Below are 14,133 nucleotides of genomic sequence, written 5' to 3'. Positions count from 1 at the left end.
TGACTGGGTTTGGACAGTACTTGCTTTTTAGGCAAAACAATGAATGATGCAATCTGAAGCTGGTATTGTGTCATACATGATATGAATTGCATCATGTTATTCCTAGAAGTCATGGATGATGCAATACCAGCTTCAGATTGCATCATTCATTGTTTTGCCTAAAAAGCAAGTACTGTCCAAACCCAGTCATAGATTTATTCATAGATCCAGTCAAAGATGTATTTTAGTCATTTCTGGTTTAAATTGAGATCCCTTCCCTTTATAACTCACTTACCCTCCGCCATTCCCAAGTCAAGGATCGTATATACTGACCCAATAGTATATCTTGAAAACTAGAGCCAATCAATAATTTTAAGCATCATTTTCGTTCTCAGTGACCCAGAATTAGTAAAGTTTGACTACATTTATTTCAGAAGCATTTTGGCTGTAGAGCAGTGTAATCTGGGAATGTCTTGTTTTGGTGTGATGAGCGCGCAGCCCTTTGGCGGTCGGAGTTTCAGAGAGTTCCATAACTTGTATTCCCCCAATCTGAGCCCTGGTTGCAGGCAGAACTTGTTGTTATTGCTTGCAGCAGTGATTTATCTGCTATCAGATGAAACAGAAAGTGGCTCCCGCCAACCCACAACACCTCAAACACTGTGGATCCCAGTTGCTGCAGAGGGATTTCCACAGGGTGAGAGAGAAAGTAAGGCACAGAGCAGGCGCCTAACCTGCTTGTCCCCTTCTGCAGGTTTGTGCTCCTTTCTGCTCACAGAAGAAGTGGGGAGCATTTCGGCCTAATTAATCCTCAGATCATCTTGTGAAGAACGACCACCATTTTAAAGGTGAGGAAACAGACAGAGAGGTGATGCGACTTGCTCAAGGCTTGCAAGGGAGGTGGGAACAGAAACGAAAACTCCTGACTTCCAGTTTTGTGCTCTAACCACTCAATCATACTCCTTCCCTAAATTGCCCCTGCAACTTGATTATACATAAGGAATAGATGCATGAAGTTTGCCATTCCCAATCAGACCACTGGTTTATCAACTGGAAAGGAGCCACAACCCCTAGGAATAGAGGTCAAACTGCTGAGCCATCCTTGCTGAGAAAAAGGCTAGTATATCAGCAGTGCACAAAGCTTTTGCTTAGGGACTCCCATCTTGTCACTCTTAAATGTGATACTGAGAGGCTAAATTTGGAATCTATTGTGTGCTCTCTTCATAATCAAACCTATGGTTTCACTGAACATACCACAACTAATTCAGGGACTTCAGTGATTTATTTTAGAAGACAACAGTCTCACGGTTAAAAGCTCAAGTCTGTAAATTAGGATTCCTGGAGTCTATTCCTGACCCTGCAGTGTGATCTTGGGAAAAATCACTCGGATTCTCATTTTCAAAGGTGCCCCTAATGGCACTTCTGCAGCTGTCTCTAACAGGGCACCCAAAACTGGAAGATTTTGAAAACTTTAGTCCCAGTGTCTTAGTACCTGTTTCCCTGCCCATAAAATATGGATATTGATTCTCACTGCACCTCACCCAGATGCTTGGTGGCTTAGTTCATTCAGGTTTGTAAAATGTTCTCGAGTCTCTTGTTGAAGGTTCTAGAGAGAGGGAAAGTAAAAAGTGTTCATATTTTTACTTTTCATAAGTTAGGTCTGGTGATCCTGTCTGTCATTCCTGCTTTGCTAGCAATAGGCAGCACTCAGTTACTCCCAATCAACAGCAAGAGAAGAACTGCATGCAGATGTAATGTGGAGTCTGCAGAACTCAGCCTACTGTCCATTTCACACCAATATTTTACTTTCCTCTACCGTCATTTATTATTAATTTGTATTTATATTTAACACTAGCTCTTAGTCAGCCTCTAGCCCAGGCTAAACCATTATAAGGTTACTGTGAGAGAGAGGAAAGGAAAGCATATAATACTAGAGCTTTGGGATGCCCATTTAATTACCTCAAACACTTTTTCTTTTCTCCCAATACAATAAAACATTATATTTAAGAGTACAGAACCTGCTGTAATAGGTCAGACCAGTGGTTCATTTTGTCTAGTGTCTTATCTTCAGCAATAACTAATGACAGATGCTTCAGAGGAATTATTTTCTCATATGAGAATTTTCTTTCTAACCCCCAAAACTTCATGGTTAGGTCCAATCCTTAAGAGTAATTTTCTACCCACTCTATTCTAACTGTGGATGTTTTTATCATTTATATTTTGGTCTTATCCACTAAGCTTATGGTCTCAAATATAGATTGTCAGATTGAGTTCCACATGCACATTTTAAAAATATACTTCCTTTCATTAATTTTAAGTTTCTTGCCTTTTAATGTAATTAAATGTCCCCTTGTTCTGGTATTATGAGAAAAAAATAAATAGGAGTACCTGATTTACTTTCTCTGTACTCTCTAAACTACAAATACCAAACTAAACAGCAATATAAACACCATTCTCTCTTCATGGGGAATTTTTTTTCAGGCTTCTAATAATTTTCAGAACCTGTCTCTGAACAACCTCTATTTCTGTTATGCCCCTTTTGAGATGGGGTGACGCAGAACTGAGAGTTCCAGTTGAGGCTATACCACTGATTTATATGATGGCTTTCTACTGTTTTCCATCCTATTACTTATACAATCTAATATTTTGCTTGCTTGTTTTGCTTTATGTTAGTGTAAATGAGACGCCTGTTCAGTGTTCCTTTGCTGCTAGTGGTAAAATTAGCATAATTCACTGAAGAGTGTTCATAAATGTTCCAAGATGGGGGGGAAAAGTTACACAGGCATGCTGTGAATGAGAATGTTTCCTACAACAGCGTGGGAAACACAGAATTTATTACACCAATTCAAAAAGATCCAGTATTTCCACAAAGTTCTTAAGCCTAGGAGAGAGTTTGGACCCCAAAACAGATTTGGGGGATTCTTCCTTGTGCCTTCATCAGCACTGGTAGCTTCCATAGTCCTGTTGGCCAAAGCCTGGCATGAGGATCGTTGCCTTTAAGAGTCCAACAGGGATAGGAATGTTGCTGCAAACGGAGAGAAAACTCATCTTCCATTCAGTCTCTGGACAGTGAGCAGTGTTCAGTCATAATGAAGGCTCTTCAATGTACCACCTCCAAATCTTTTTCTATCAGAAAAGCCAGGAATCTGTAGATAGGGAAGATAAGTCACCATGTCAGAACCAGCAAGAATTCCTTCCAGGCCACATTAACACGCATGTTACCAAGTTGACAACATTACCTCCTTCCCATCCCACGGTTCCTTCTGAGTCAGGACAGACCTAGTGCTTCAGCATGCTCCTAAGATGTACCATCTTTTGAATGAAATGTAAAAGTGAGGTCCTGACCACTTGCCTTATAGATCTTCTGGGGCTTTATGTAAGACTTGCAGTGTGAGCACTATTGTCCTAGCCAAATTCCACCTTGGTTTATTACACTGTTCCTCGCTAAATCCTTCTGCAATTTCAATTGTATTTAGGAGTCTTTGTTTCCTTTTCTAAACTGTTGTACACCATTACTGTGCTGTACTAAACAGCTGCTGTGTTCTACCCCAGAGTTGGCTGCAGTTTTGCAGTAATTGACGTAACAGCCTTTATCAAGTTGTGAAGCTCTGCGAAATCCATCAGAATGAAAAAAGCTGCAGTAAGGTATCGGCACTCATTTTTCTGCTGTACATGTGCAGAAAGTGCTTGTGCAGCTAGTGCTTACACTGTGAGAATCAGTGCTTACAAAGAAAGTCTATTCAAAACCACCACAAGCTTCCTTGCTTAATGGGATTTCAAACAGATTTACACTGCAGAGTGCCTACAAACATACACAATCCCACAACAGAAAGAGGTCCATGGTTCTTTAATCCTGTACTACATAGCTGTCCTCATGGCAGCATCTCATGTAGCTGTCCACAAGATTATGGTTTAGGAGTCAGCTCATCCCTCCATCTACACATGGGCAGAGTTGAGGTGCTCACCCAACAGACATGCAGCCTCTCTCACTGCTCTGTCACAATAACCCCGGACAATCAACCTACTGTATAAAAGCAGCATCAAAATATACGGTGGTGCCCAATCAAGAAAAATATCAGAACTGGCCAAAAGCAGTACATCTGAAAACATGGGGTGGGGGGCAAGCTAATTTAGACTTCACAATAAAACAGCCTGCTGGAGTTATACCCTACAATGGTAGACTGTATCCTGGTTTACACTAGGGAATTAGGTCAGTATAATTATGTTGCTCAGGGGTGTGGATTTTCCACACCCCTGAGCAACACAGTTAAAGCGACCTTACTCCAAGTGTAGACAGCGCTAAGCTGACAGGAGAATTGTCCCATTGACCTAGCTACTGCTTCCTGGGGAGATGGATTGCCTATGCCGATGGAAGAACCTACCTCCTGTCGACATAGGTAGCATCTTCACTGAAGTGCTACTGCCATGCAGCTGTAACAGTCCAGCTGTGCCACTGAACCATTCAAGTGTAGGCAAGCCCTGAGAAAGCCACAGATTTTAGCAGAAATGTCAATTCACCGGAGAAGTACAAGACTTAGGGCCTTTCAACTCAAAGTGCTTCACAAACTTACAGTGATAGACAAAGTGGATGCATAGGGATCACTTTGCCCATCACTAAAATGCAGTCAGCTCTGGAGTGAAACTAGGCAACTCTATACAACAGTTAAGAATAGCATATCCAATTAAAACTACAATGGGAAGCCACAGAGGCAAAATTATTAGAGTTCAAATGTAGAAGCACCCCAGGGCTACAAATCAAACTTTTGTCAAAAGTGCTATGGGCTCCTTAAAACTGAGGTCTACCTCACTTGTGGTTATTATATCTCAACTAAAAGATAGCACAGCATCCCAGCACTACACTCGGGTGTTAGTCCACTATCGACTCGGAAGGCAGAATGCAGCAATCAGAATCAACAGCACATTTCCTAGAGCATCCTCTGTGTTTTGTGGAGGTTTCCCCACCAACACCGGGTTGGTCTGACCACATTCTGAGATCTGACTGATGCTATGGCTGCAAGCTAAAGGCAAGATGCATATGCTGAGGCATGATTTAAAAAACCCCACAACATACATTTAGGGTCTATTCTTCCATCCATGCTTAGGAGAGTTTTACCATGTAAATTCCTCAAAGCATGAGTGGGAAGAACAGATCCCACTGCAGAATATTATGAAACCCATTTATTATATGTACAAGAAGCAGATCATTTCAAACATAACACTTGGGGGTGTACTGAAGCTCTTAAGTCCTTGTTGGGTTTGTTTCTCTACAATATGTATGTTGACTTGTTTAAGCTTCTGCACTGTCAACAAGGGAGCAGATCAGAGTAGTTGGCAGTGGGCTGTAATCTTTGGCCCTTGGCCATAAAGAAAAGAAGGTTAATCCTTGGTTAGCCACTAAAACCTATCATACACAATAATGTAATCTTGCATCATGGCTTTAAAACAAAAAACAAACAAAAACAGGCTCCTGCATTAAGCTATTATCGTCAAGGAACAGAGATTCTCTTTTGCCAGAGGAAAAAAGCCTTCCAGGATGAAATAGGAGAAAACAGATTTGGTTTAAAAAATTCAGATAAAAAATTCTCATGAAAAACTGAAATAATACACTTCCGGCTTTCATTTTCACTTTTTCTCCCTCCCTAAAAGGAAGAAAGCACTGTACAGTTTTTTAATATACACGTTTTTCCATGACGTTTGTTACTAGAATATGCAACCATTTCACTAACGTGAATGAATTAAACCTCAGTATACTTCATAGGCGCCAACTCCATAGGTGCTCTGGGGCTGAAGCACCCACGGGAAAAATATGGTGGGTTGTCAGCACCCACCAACAGCCCCCCTATCAGCTCCCCCCACCCCCCCAGCGCCTCCTGCCTGCTGGCAGGCCCCACCGATCAACGCCACCCCCTCCCTCCCAGCACCTACCGCGGATCAGCTGTTTTACAGCATCAGGAGGCACTGGGGAGTGTGCGGGGGTGAGTGAGGGAGCAGCGCGCTCGTGGGAGAGGGCGGAACTGGGTGGGGAAGAGGCAGGGCGGGAAGAAGCAGGGCAGAGGTGGAGCACTGCAGGAAGGGGTGGAGTGGGGGCAAGGCCTGGGTGGAGCCAGGGAGATTAGAAATTCAGTGCCTATGCTACACTTCTCTAAGGTAGGTCAGTCCTGGGTTGTATTCCCAGCTCAGCCACTAGTCTACTAGGTGACAAGTCACTCTCATAGGTGCTTCGGTCTCCCCAGCTGTAAAATGGGGATAATGATACTACCCTGCTTTGTAATCGACTGATAGAAAGTGCTACATAAGAGCAAGGTATTATTATTCCCCCTCATTTTACAGATGGAAACACTGTGAGGCTCAGAAGGATGAAGTGACTTGTCCTAGGTGGGAGAGTCCAGGTCCCAGATTCTACTTAGTGCTTCCAAAACCTTTTTTTTTTTTTTATTAATTAGTTAAGAGTTCAGGGTCCAACTAAGCTGGTACCATACTGGCACTTCTTTATTAGTTCCACCAGCTGCAGCAGAAATTATCATTAAAAAATGTACATTGTTAGCCCTGGTTGTGAAGAAAACTTTTTGATTGTGATTCAAAATGGTGCCATGTGTTTCTGCAGAAAACAGCCTGAAACAACAGCTCTGAGAGAGTTGCTAACTGAGCCCTCTTTCGTCTCAATTTCATCTGATTCCCAGTGGTGGCAATTTAAATGTCAATATTGTTAGTTATTTCACTGCTTATCATTTTATAGCCAAAACATCCAGATTGTGGGTGAAGCTTGTAAAAACTTGCACTATCTTTCCCATGCATCCAACTACCGATCATCACTAGCATTTGAATCACAATCTCCTATGTCTGGGCAACCAGGAGCCCATATTTTAAGGTCAGGGCCTTGTCAGCCAACAAAATCCACGGGTAGCATTGTACCAAAAAAATATCCACAGGGAAAAATCCACAGACCTGATTACCGTCTCGTGACAAGTATCTCTTCTCTATGACCTGGGGGATGCAATGAAAGAAAGAATTTAGCAGGTGTGGCATGTACATACCATCATAATGCGATTAACACTTTAAAGACATCAACAGTTGGGATACTCCATTCTCAAATGACAAATCCTGACTCCAGACTGCCTGTGCTGAAGGATGCTGTGGAAGCAGTACCCTCACTACACAGGGCAAGAAGGAGCAGCTCATATTGCTCTATTGCAAATCCCTATCCCTGCCCCCTCCCTCAAAAAAAAAAAAAAAAAAAATCCTGGCCAAATTCTGGTGTTTGTACGAGAAAGGTGATCCCCTGGCTCCCCATTGCCATCTCCATCCTCTCCCCAGGGAGCACTAAGTGGCTTGACCAAAGCATTCCCACTTCCAATTTGGCTATTTCCAGATTTATCCTGACGTTTTTTCTCTGGGGAAGATCGGTGGGAAATAAAGCACTAAGTTTTATTCCCCCAGGTTTGTTTTAACCAGGAATAGCAGTGTTGGGCATCTATATTTAGCACTCACTTCAGCGCTAGCAAAGGGCACTGCACACCCACCAACCTGCACAGGGACAATGGATATTTGCTAGTGCGCTACAACACTTTAAATTTTAGTCCAGTTTCATTGTTCTAAGCAGATACCATGGTCAATGTTTCACACAGAACTGTTCTCAGGAAATCTCCAACACTGAAGAATAGCTACTCAATCCCCTTCCCCACCTAGAGATTACAGAATTACAATCCCAGAAGTAATCAAATCTCAAGACATCAATTGCGAAGTAAATGAATGAGGAAAAAGACAGAGATGAACATTAAGGCTGGGGAAAAGTCACAGGAGGCTGAAGAGGAGGCTGTGAAATCCAAAAAGTCATGAGCCAGCAAGCTGGGGCAAAGTCTCACCCAGAAATGAGAGGAGTTTCAGTGACGGCAAACCATGTGTACACATGGTATATGATGCTAGGTTTTACCCCAATCTGACTGGTTTAAAAAAGGGGTTACAGACACTTATCCCTTTTATTCATCACTCTCTCTTCTAAGAGGAAGAGTGTTTCTACATCCTTGAAGGAGATCCCCTGTATTGCCCTAATACACAGGCAATCCTCAGACTTGTGACACAATTGGCTCCTGACAATTGCGTCATAAATCGGAACCACAATCCACTCCATTGCAGGACCAAGCATCATAAAGTCGAAACCAACGTCGTAAGTCGAATCAGGATGTTAATTCAGAAACCTTATAAGTGCCGTTCGTTGTAAATCGGACGTCATAAAGTTGAGAACTGCCTATACAACACCCTGGGCATCCAGCATCAAAGCCTCCATCCTTGTAGCTGAGAGCTGGACAAGAGTCCTTTCACAGTAAGCAATTATCACTTTTGAATCAGCTGGAGGGTTATTTCAGAGCAACATCAGTTGCTCCCTTTTTCCACTTCACAGGCTACATGTAGACATACATTTCAAGGCCATAAAGAACCAATATTATCATCTAGTCTGAGATCCTGTACAGCACATGCCATAGAACTTCCCCTACAAATACTTCCTAGAGCAGATCTTTTAGAAAAACATCCCATTTTGATTTAAAAATTGTCAGCAATGGAAAATCTACCATGACCCTTGTAAGTTGTTCCAATGGTTAATTACCCTTACTGTTATATTTACACTTTATTTCCTGTCTGAATGTGCCTACCTGCAACTTCCAGCCAGTGGATTGTTATCCCTTTCTCTGCTAGACTGAAGAGCCCATTATTAAATATTTGTTCCCCATGTAGGTACTTATAGTCTGTAATCAAGTCACCCCTTAACCTTCTATTTGTTAAGCTAACTAAATCAATCTCCTTGAGTCTATTACTGTAAGACATGTTTTCTAATCCTTTAATCATTCTCATATCTCTCTGAACTCTCTCCATCCTTCTCTGATTGTGGACACCAAAACAAGACACAGTATTCCAGCAGTGGTTGCATCACAGCAAAATTCAGAGATAAAATAATCTCTCTACTCAATCTTGAGATTCCTGCTTATGCACCCAAGGATTTGGCCACAGCATTGCACTGGGAGCTCGTGTTCAGCTCTTTATCCACCATGACCCCAAATCTTTTTCAGAGTCACTGCTTCTCAGAACAGAGTTCCCCTCCTGTAATTACGGACTGCAATGTTCCTTCTAATTTTTTACATGCACGTGTGGAATAAATTTTACGTGCACCAATATGGAGGTGATGTGTGGCAGGGGTGGGGCTGAGGGGTTCAGAGTGTGGGAGGGGGCTCAGGGCTGGGGCAGAGGGTTGGGTTACAGGGGGGTGAGGGCTCTGGCTGCAGGCTCTGAGGTGGGGCCGGGGATGAGGGGTTTGGCGTGTGGGAGGGGGCTCAGGGGTAGGACAGAGGGTTAGGGTGCCGGGGGGGTGTCAGAGCTCTGGCTGGGGATGTGCACTCTGGGCTGAGGCTGGAGATGAGGGGTTTGGGATGCAGGCTGCCCCAGTGCTGGGCCAGGGGAGAGGCGCCTCTCCCTGGCTGCAGCAGCTCCAAGGCTGGGGCCGGGGGAGAGGCACCTCTCCCCTCTCCAGTCTAGGTCCTTGTGGCTGCGCGCCTGCATGGCCCTTGATAGCCTGCTGTGCAACCGTGCAGATTAGAGGGAACTTAGGCGGCCTGTATTCTTTGTTCCTAAATATTTACATTTAGCCCTCTAAAAATGCAGTGTTTGCTGGCACCCAGCTTACCAAGCCATCCAGATCATGATGTATCAGTGACCTACCTTTTTCGTTATTTACCACTCCCCCAATTTTTGCTGCTTCTGCAATGCTCCTGGCTCAAGGAGCAAAAGGCCAGAATGAGACATCAAATCCAGACTCCAGCCCTCACACTCATTCTGTTTCCATGGATGAATTTCAAGAAGCGGAGATGATTTGCGGGGTAGAACTAGCTAGGAGTCAGGCATTGTGCAATAGGGACCGACAGAACATTTCCCATTCACCACTTAATTTTTTCATGTTCTGGGCTCCCCATATAACTCAGACAACAAAATTCAATAATGAGTTACACAACTTCTGCTGTCAGAGTCTTCAGTCTCATCTAAAATGTGACTTAGTTAAATTAAACTAACAAACTCTTTGGCAAGTCTGTAATGCAGACCAGTATTAGACTGAAAAGCTTTTCAGGGCAGCGAGTGTCTTTGTTATATGTTACTCCTGGGGGAATTCTGTGCCAAAAAATTAAAAATTCTATACACAATATTTTAAAATTCTGCAAATTTTATTTGTCAAAATAACACTACATAATTACACCAGTTTCAATTATTTTGGTAATTTATTTCAAAATACCGTCACCAGGTACGTCTGTAACAATACAGACACACACAAAAATTCCCCCCAAAGTAGAGAGTTAAAGAAACCCCTATGACAACCCATTTCCTGTTTCTCTGCTCCCTCCCCCCAAAGCCCAGCCAGGGGGCCAGACACCAACAACCCCTCCCGCACAGAGCCCAGCCATGGCCCGCCCCAGCCCAGACACCTACCCCCCCACCCACCCCTCAGAGCCCAGGGATCCAGAAGGAGAAACAGCCTGATGCTCAGTCCCAGGTTTGTGTGGAGTTTCCTGTGCGCTGCCATCTCCTTCCCTTAGGGCATGTGGGGAACTGCAGCTGCTAAGAACTCTCTACTCTCTCCCTTTCCCCCACAGGGTTTTCTATGTGCAAGCTGGGCTCTGCCAGGTCCAGCAGCCCCTGGTGGCGGCCAGCAGCACAGCAGCCCATTTCTTTGGGGGAAAGGAAAATCTGCGCAAAAAGCAATTTCTACAAAATTCTGCATTGCGCAGTGGTGCAGAATTCCCCCAGGAGTAACGTGTGTGTATAGCACCTAGCACAACACCTAGCCCTGGTCCATAGGGCTCCAAAGAGCTATTGTAATACAAATAGTAATAAATAAATAAATATTTAAGGGAGAGTAGTCCAAAAGCCATTTTCACTTGCAATTTCACACAGGATTTGAACCCAGCTCTCAAGAAGTGGCAAGTGAGAGCAGGAGCCCAACTGTGCCGTTAGCTCTCAGTATACAGGCAGGGTTAAGTACATAAAACAAAAACAACAAATGTAATTGAATTTGCATCACCTTATCAAAAAAACCTGCTGAGCTTGACAGCATTGGATGAGCCTGCAGCCAGATAGCGGGGATTGGTGCAGTCCTGGAACACACAAAAGGCAACTCACAATTAGGAACCATGTTATGCAACATTCTTTAAGGAGCAGGAAAGCTACTGAAAATAACCAGGTACTCAGCACAACTCTTCATCTTAAACAAAATGTTTTCTCAAGATGCTTGATTTCTATAGAATGCAATGACAGGCCATATCGGTGTCACTTTAAGAACGGATAACCTAATAAGACGTGGCTTGGTTTTCAACCATTTACAACAGCTGAAATATTTGATTTTGCTGCAGTTAGTCAACCAGCAGAGGGAATACAAGGAAATCAACAAGCCCTCTTCCCAGAAACATGCAAACATGACCACTAAAGCCAACATGGCAAACCCATACTGACTTTTGTTCCAAAGCCATTTGGAAGGACATTTGGGGGGGGGGGGGGAGAGAGGGAAAGAGGAGATATGGAAGAGGACAAAACTGATTGGGAAATGATTAAAAATCAAAAGTTTCAGTCTTTTAAATAGGGTTCTACTCACAAGAGGTAGCTTCACCCCATTCCCAAAACTCTGTGTTAAAGGGAACTTTAGAAGACCCACTTCAAATGCAAAATCTAAACTAAGTGGTTTAGAACAAGCAGCAGCCTAACATTTTTAAAGGCACAAGAACAGAAACCGGAGGTCTGTTAATAGTACAGCAAGAGGTGTCCTCCACAGCAGTGGTTCCCAACCACTAGCACTGGGGCATCAAGCTCTAACTCCTGGCACTCTAGTCTCTCCTCCCTCCCTTTATGTTGAGTTGCTATACTAGGCCTCAGAGCACTACTGTTACTCACTTCCCATTTGACTGCATGTACTCCTATAACAAAACATGGTCTCCTTGTTCTAGGGTTTAGGGCAGCTCAAGCTCATTTGCAGGTTGAAATACACACAACTGAATGGGTGGTTGTGGGCACAGCTCATGTCATAGTCTGAAGTGACCTGAGTAGGCCATGAACCATTTGTCTACAAGCTCTGCAGAATGATGTGGTTAGGGTAGCTCCTAGGATGTTGTGCGGAGGAACCAATCAGCTGATAATTCACAACAGCAGCAGCATTGTAAGAATATTATGAAAGTATCAAGGGTGCCTAGTAATCAGTAGAAACAAGGAGGCCTTCTTGTTGAGGAAGTCTATGTGAAAGACTTTTTCCTGGCAGTGGCTGCATCTTCCAGAAAGAACAATTTAATGGTAATGAGAACAGATCAATCTCAGACCAACTAAGGATTTTCTTCACATTAAAATGCAGAAATCATCAATGTGACTGGTGAAACAGAAATCCAGATTCCGTGTTTGTACCAGTACAATTGGAGTGCCTCACACCATAAAGTTTACAGACAAAGGAAGTCACTCTGGATGTTATCCTCTTCAAAACCCAAGAGGCACAGGGAAGCAAATACATCAGAGCAGCTTTCTATTCCATGTTAGAGAAGTAGTCCTTAGTGCTAAATACAAGACAAATGATTTTTGATACTGATCAGCCACTAATGAGGTTGGGAAATCCACAAAGAAATAAATCAGCCAGAATTTCCTGTAGAGTCCTGAAGCATCAGCTTTGTAAACATGAACTAGAATTTGACACTTGCCTATTCAAAGAGCTGACAAAAAAAAAAAAAATCTTTAAAAGAAAATTAAGTGAGCTAGGTGCTAAGGAAAGGTGTTGGTTTTACAGCCCTGGAGACTGAAACCCTCTGTTCCCACAAAAAATACCGAAGAGGAAGCTGTGCCCATAGCGTCCTAGTGATGTGTCTCAATCTTGAACTAAAGACTCATCTCAAATCATTAAGAGGGAAGTCCAATCTCCAAAGGTGGGAAGCAGGCTGAAAACTTCAATACTATATCTGCATTCCCCAGACTTAACTTCAGCCAACCATTTTACATCCAGCCACCGATTTTGCCCAGGAAATGGTATAGATATAAATGGGTGTAGTCTGTATTTGCTCAAAAGAAAAGTCAGTGGCAGAACTGAGAACAGGACTCCCAATCCCCTAACCTCTAGGCCATCCCGCTGACTTCTCACAACCATCTCCTTTCTATAACTGAAAGACAGCTACTATTTCTCCATGGTGCTAGCAAGGGGTATGACTAACCATCACTGTAAAGTGCCTAGTCAGTCACACTGAGGTCAATCACCAGTAGCCTAGTTCCTGTAATTGGGATCTCATAGTTCTCTTTGCCAGAAAACATCATGCACAGTTAAAGAAAAACAAACTTCTGGCAAAAATACTAACCAGATTAATCTCTTCTGCATTGAAATCCTCAGCCAGGAAAGCTGTTCTGGTCAAAACTTCATTGCGCTTAGTCTCTGGGATCTGGTCCAATTTGGTTCCTATCACCAGCAGTGGAATCTGGTTATCAGCAAACTGTTCACGGTCATAGTCCCTGTGCAGTGAAAAACAGAATAATACAAACCTAGATGAGTGTGATAGCTCGTCAAGTCAGAAAAAGGGAACCATTGCCTGCCCTTTCCACTCTAGGTGGGTGGGAGATTCTTGGATACTGTGTTCTGACGGCCAAGCGTATTTTGTGTCCGGGACTTGGGGGAGGGTTTCTGCAGTTGATTCACACTGCCTGTTGGGAGCTTTAGAGTGGAAACAGATATGGAACTAGTAATTAGCACCTGAGACATGGGTTGGGGCTTTTGTCTGAAGAGGACAGGGTGGGAAGCAGCAGCTAAGAGATGAGCTGGATCACAATGCATGAGCTGGAGAAGAGCAGGAAGGAAATGGTAGCTGAGAGGCTGGTTGGGTCACACTGCATGTTCAAAAGGGAGAGGAGGAGAAGAAAGGAACCAGCAGCTGGGTTGGGTCAGTGCTCCAGTCTGGGAAAGGAAAAGGCAGAAGTAGCTAGTAGGCTGATGTGACCATGTTACAAATCAGAGAGAAAAGGAAAAAAAGGGAGGGTAAATGTGGATGCGATGCAGAATGCTGCTGCCCACGCACCCACGGTATCGGAAGATACAATGCAGGGCTAGATGGATCATTGGTTTTACCCAGTATGGCCATTCTTATGTTCACACAAACAAAAGAATGA

The 14,133-nt window shown here is 43.5% G+C and overlaps 1 protein-coding gene across 2 annotated transcripts in view; it reads right to left on the bottom strand.

The window, feature by feature from the left end:
- Positions 1-2,770: 2,770 nt before the first annotated feature.
- The window catches only part of RABL3 (RAB, member of RAS oncogene family like 3), a 33,423-nt gene continuing 22,060 nt past the window's right edge, over positions 2,771-14,133 (bottom strand). The window contains exons 5-8 of one of the 2 annotated variants that reach the window (XM_034788475.1): positions 13,332-13,482; positions 11,036-11,108; positions 6,922-6,960; positions 2,771-3,122 (exon numbers count right to left, since the gene is read on the bottom strand). In XM_034788475.1, coding sequence (XP_034644366.1) covers positions 11,040-11,108; positions 13,332-13,482 — 220 coding nt within the window. In that variant the 3' untranslated portion in view covers positions 2,771-3,122; positions 6,922-6,960; positions 11,036-11,039. Of the gene's footprint in view, positions 3,123-6,921; positions 6,966-11,035; positions 11,109-13,331; positions 13,483-14,133 lie in introns of both variants that reach the window. The other variant, XM_034788479.1, reaches the window with a different exon arrangement.

This window comes from Trachemys scripta, chromosome 1, assembly GCF_013100865.1.
Source record: "Trachemys scripta elegans isolate TJP31775 chromosome 1, CAS_Tse_1.0, whole genome shotgun sequence".
NCBI classification, from domain to species: domain Eukaryota; kingdom Metazoa; phylum Chordata; order Testudines; family Emydidae; genus Trachemys; species Trachemys scripta.
Note: the sequence above shows the minus strand (reverse complement) of the source record. Positions and strands in the feature narration are given on the sequence as shown.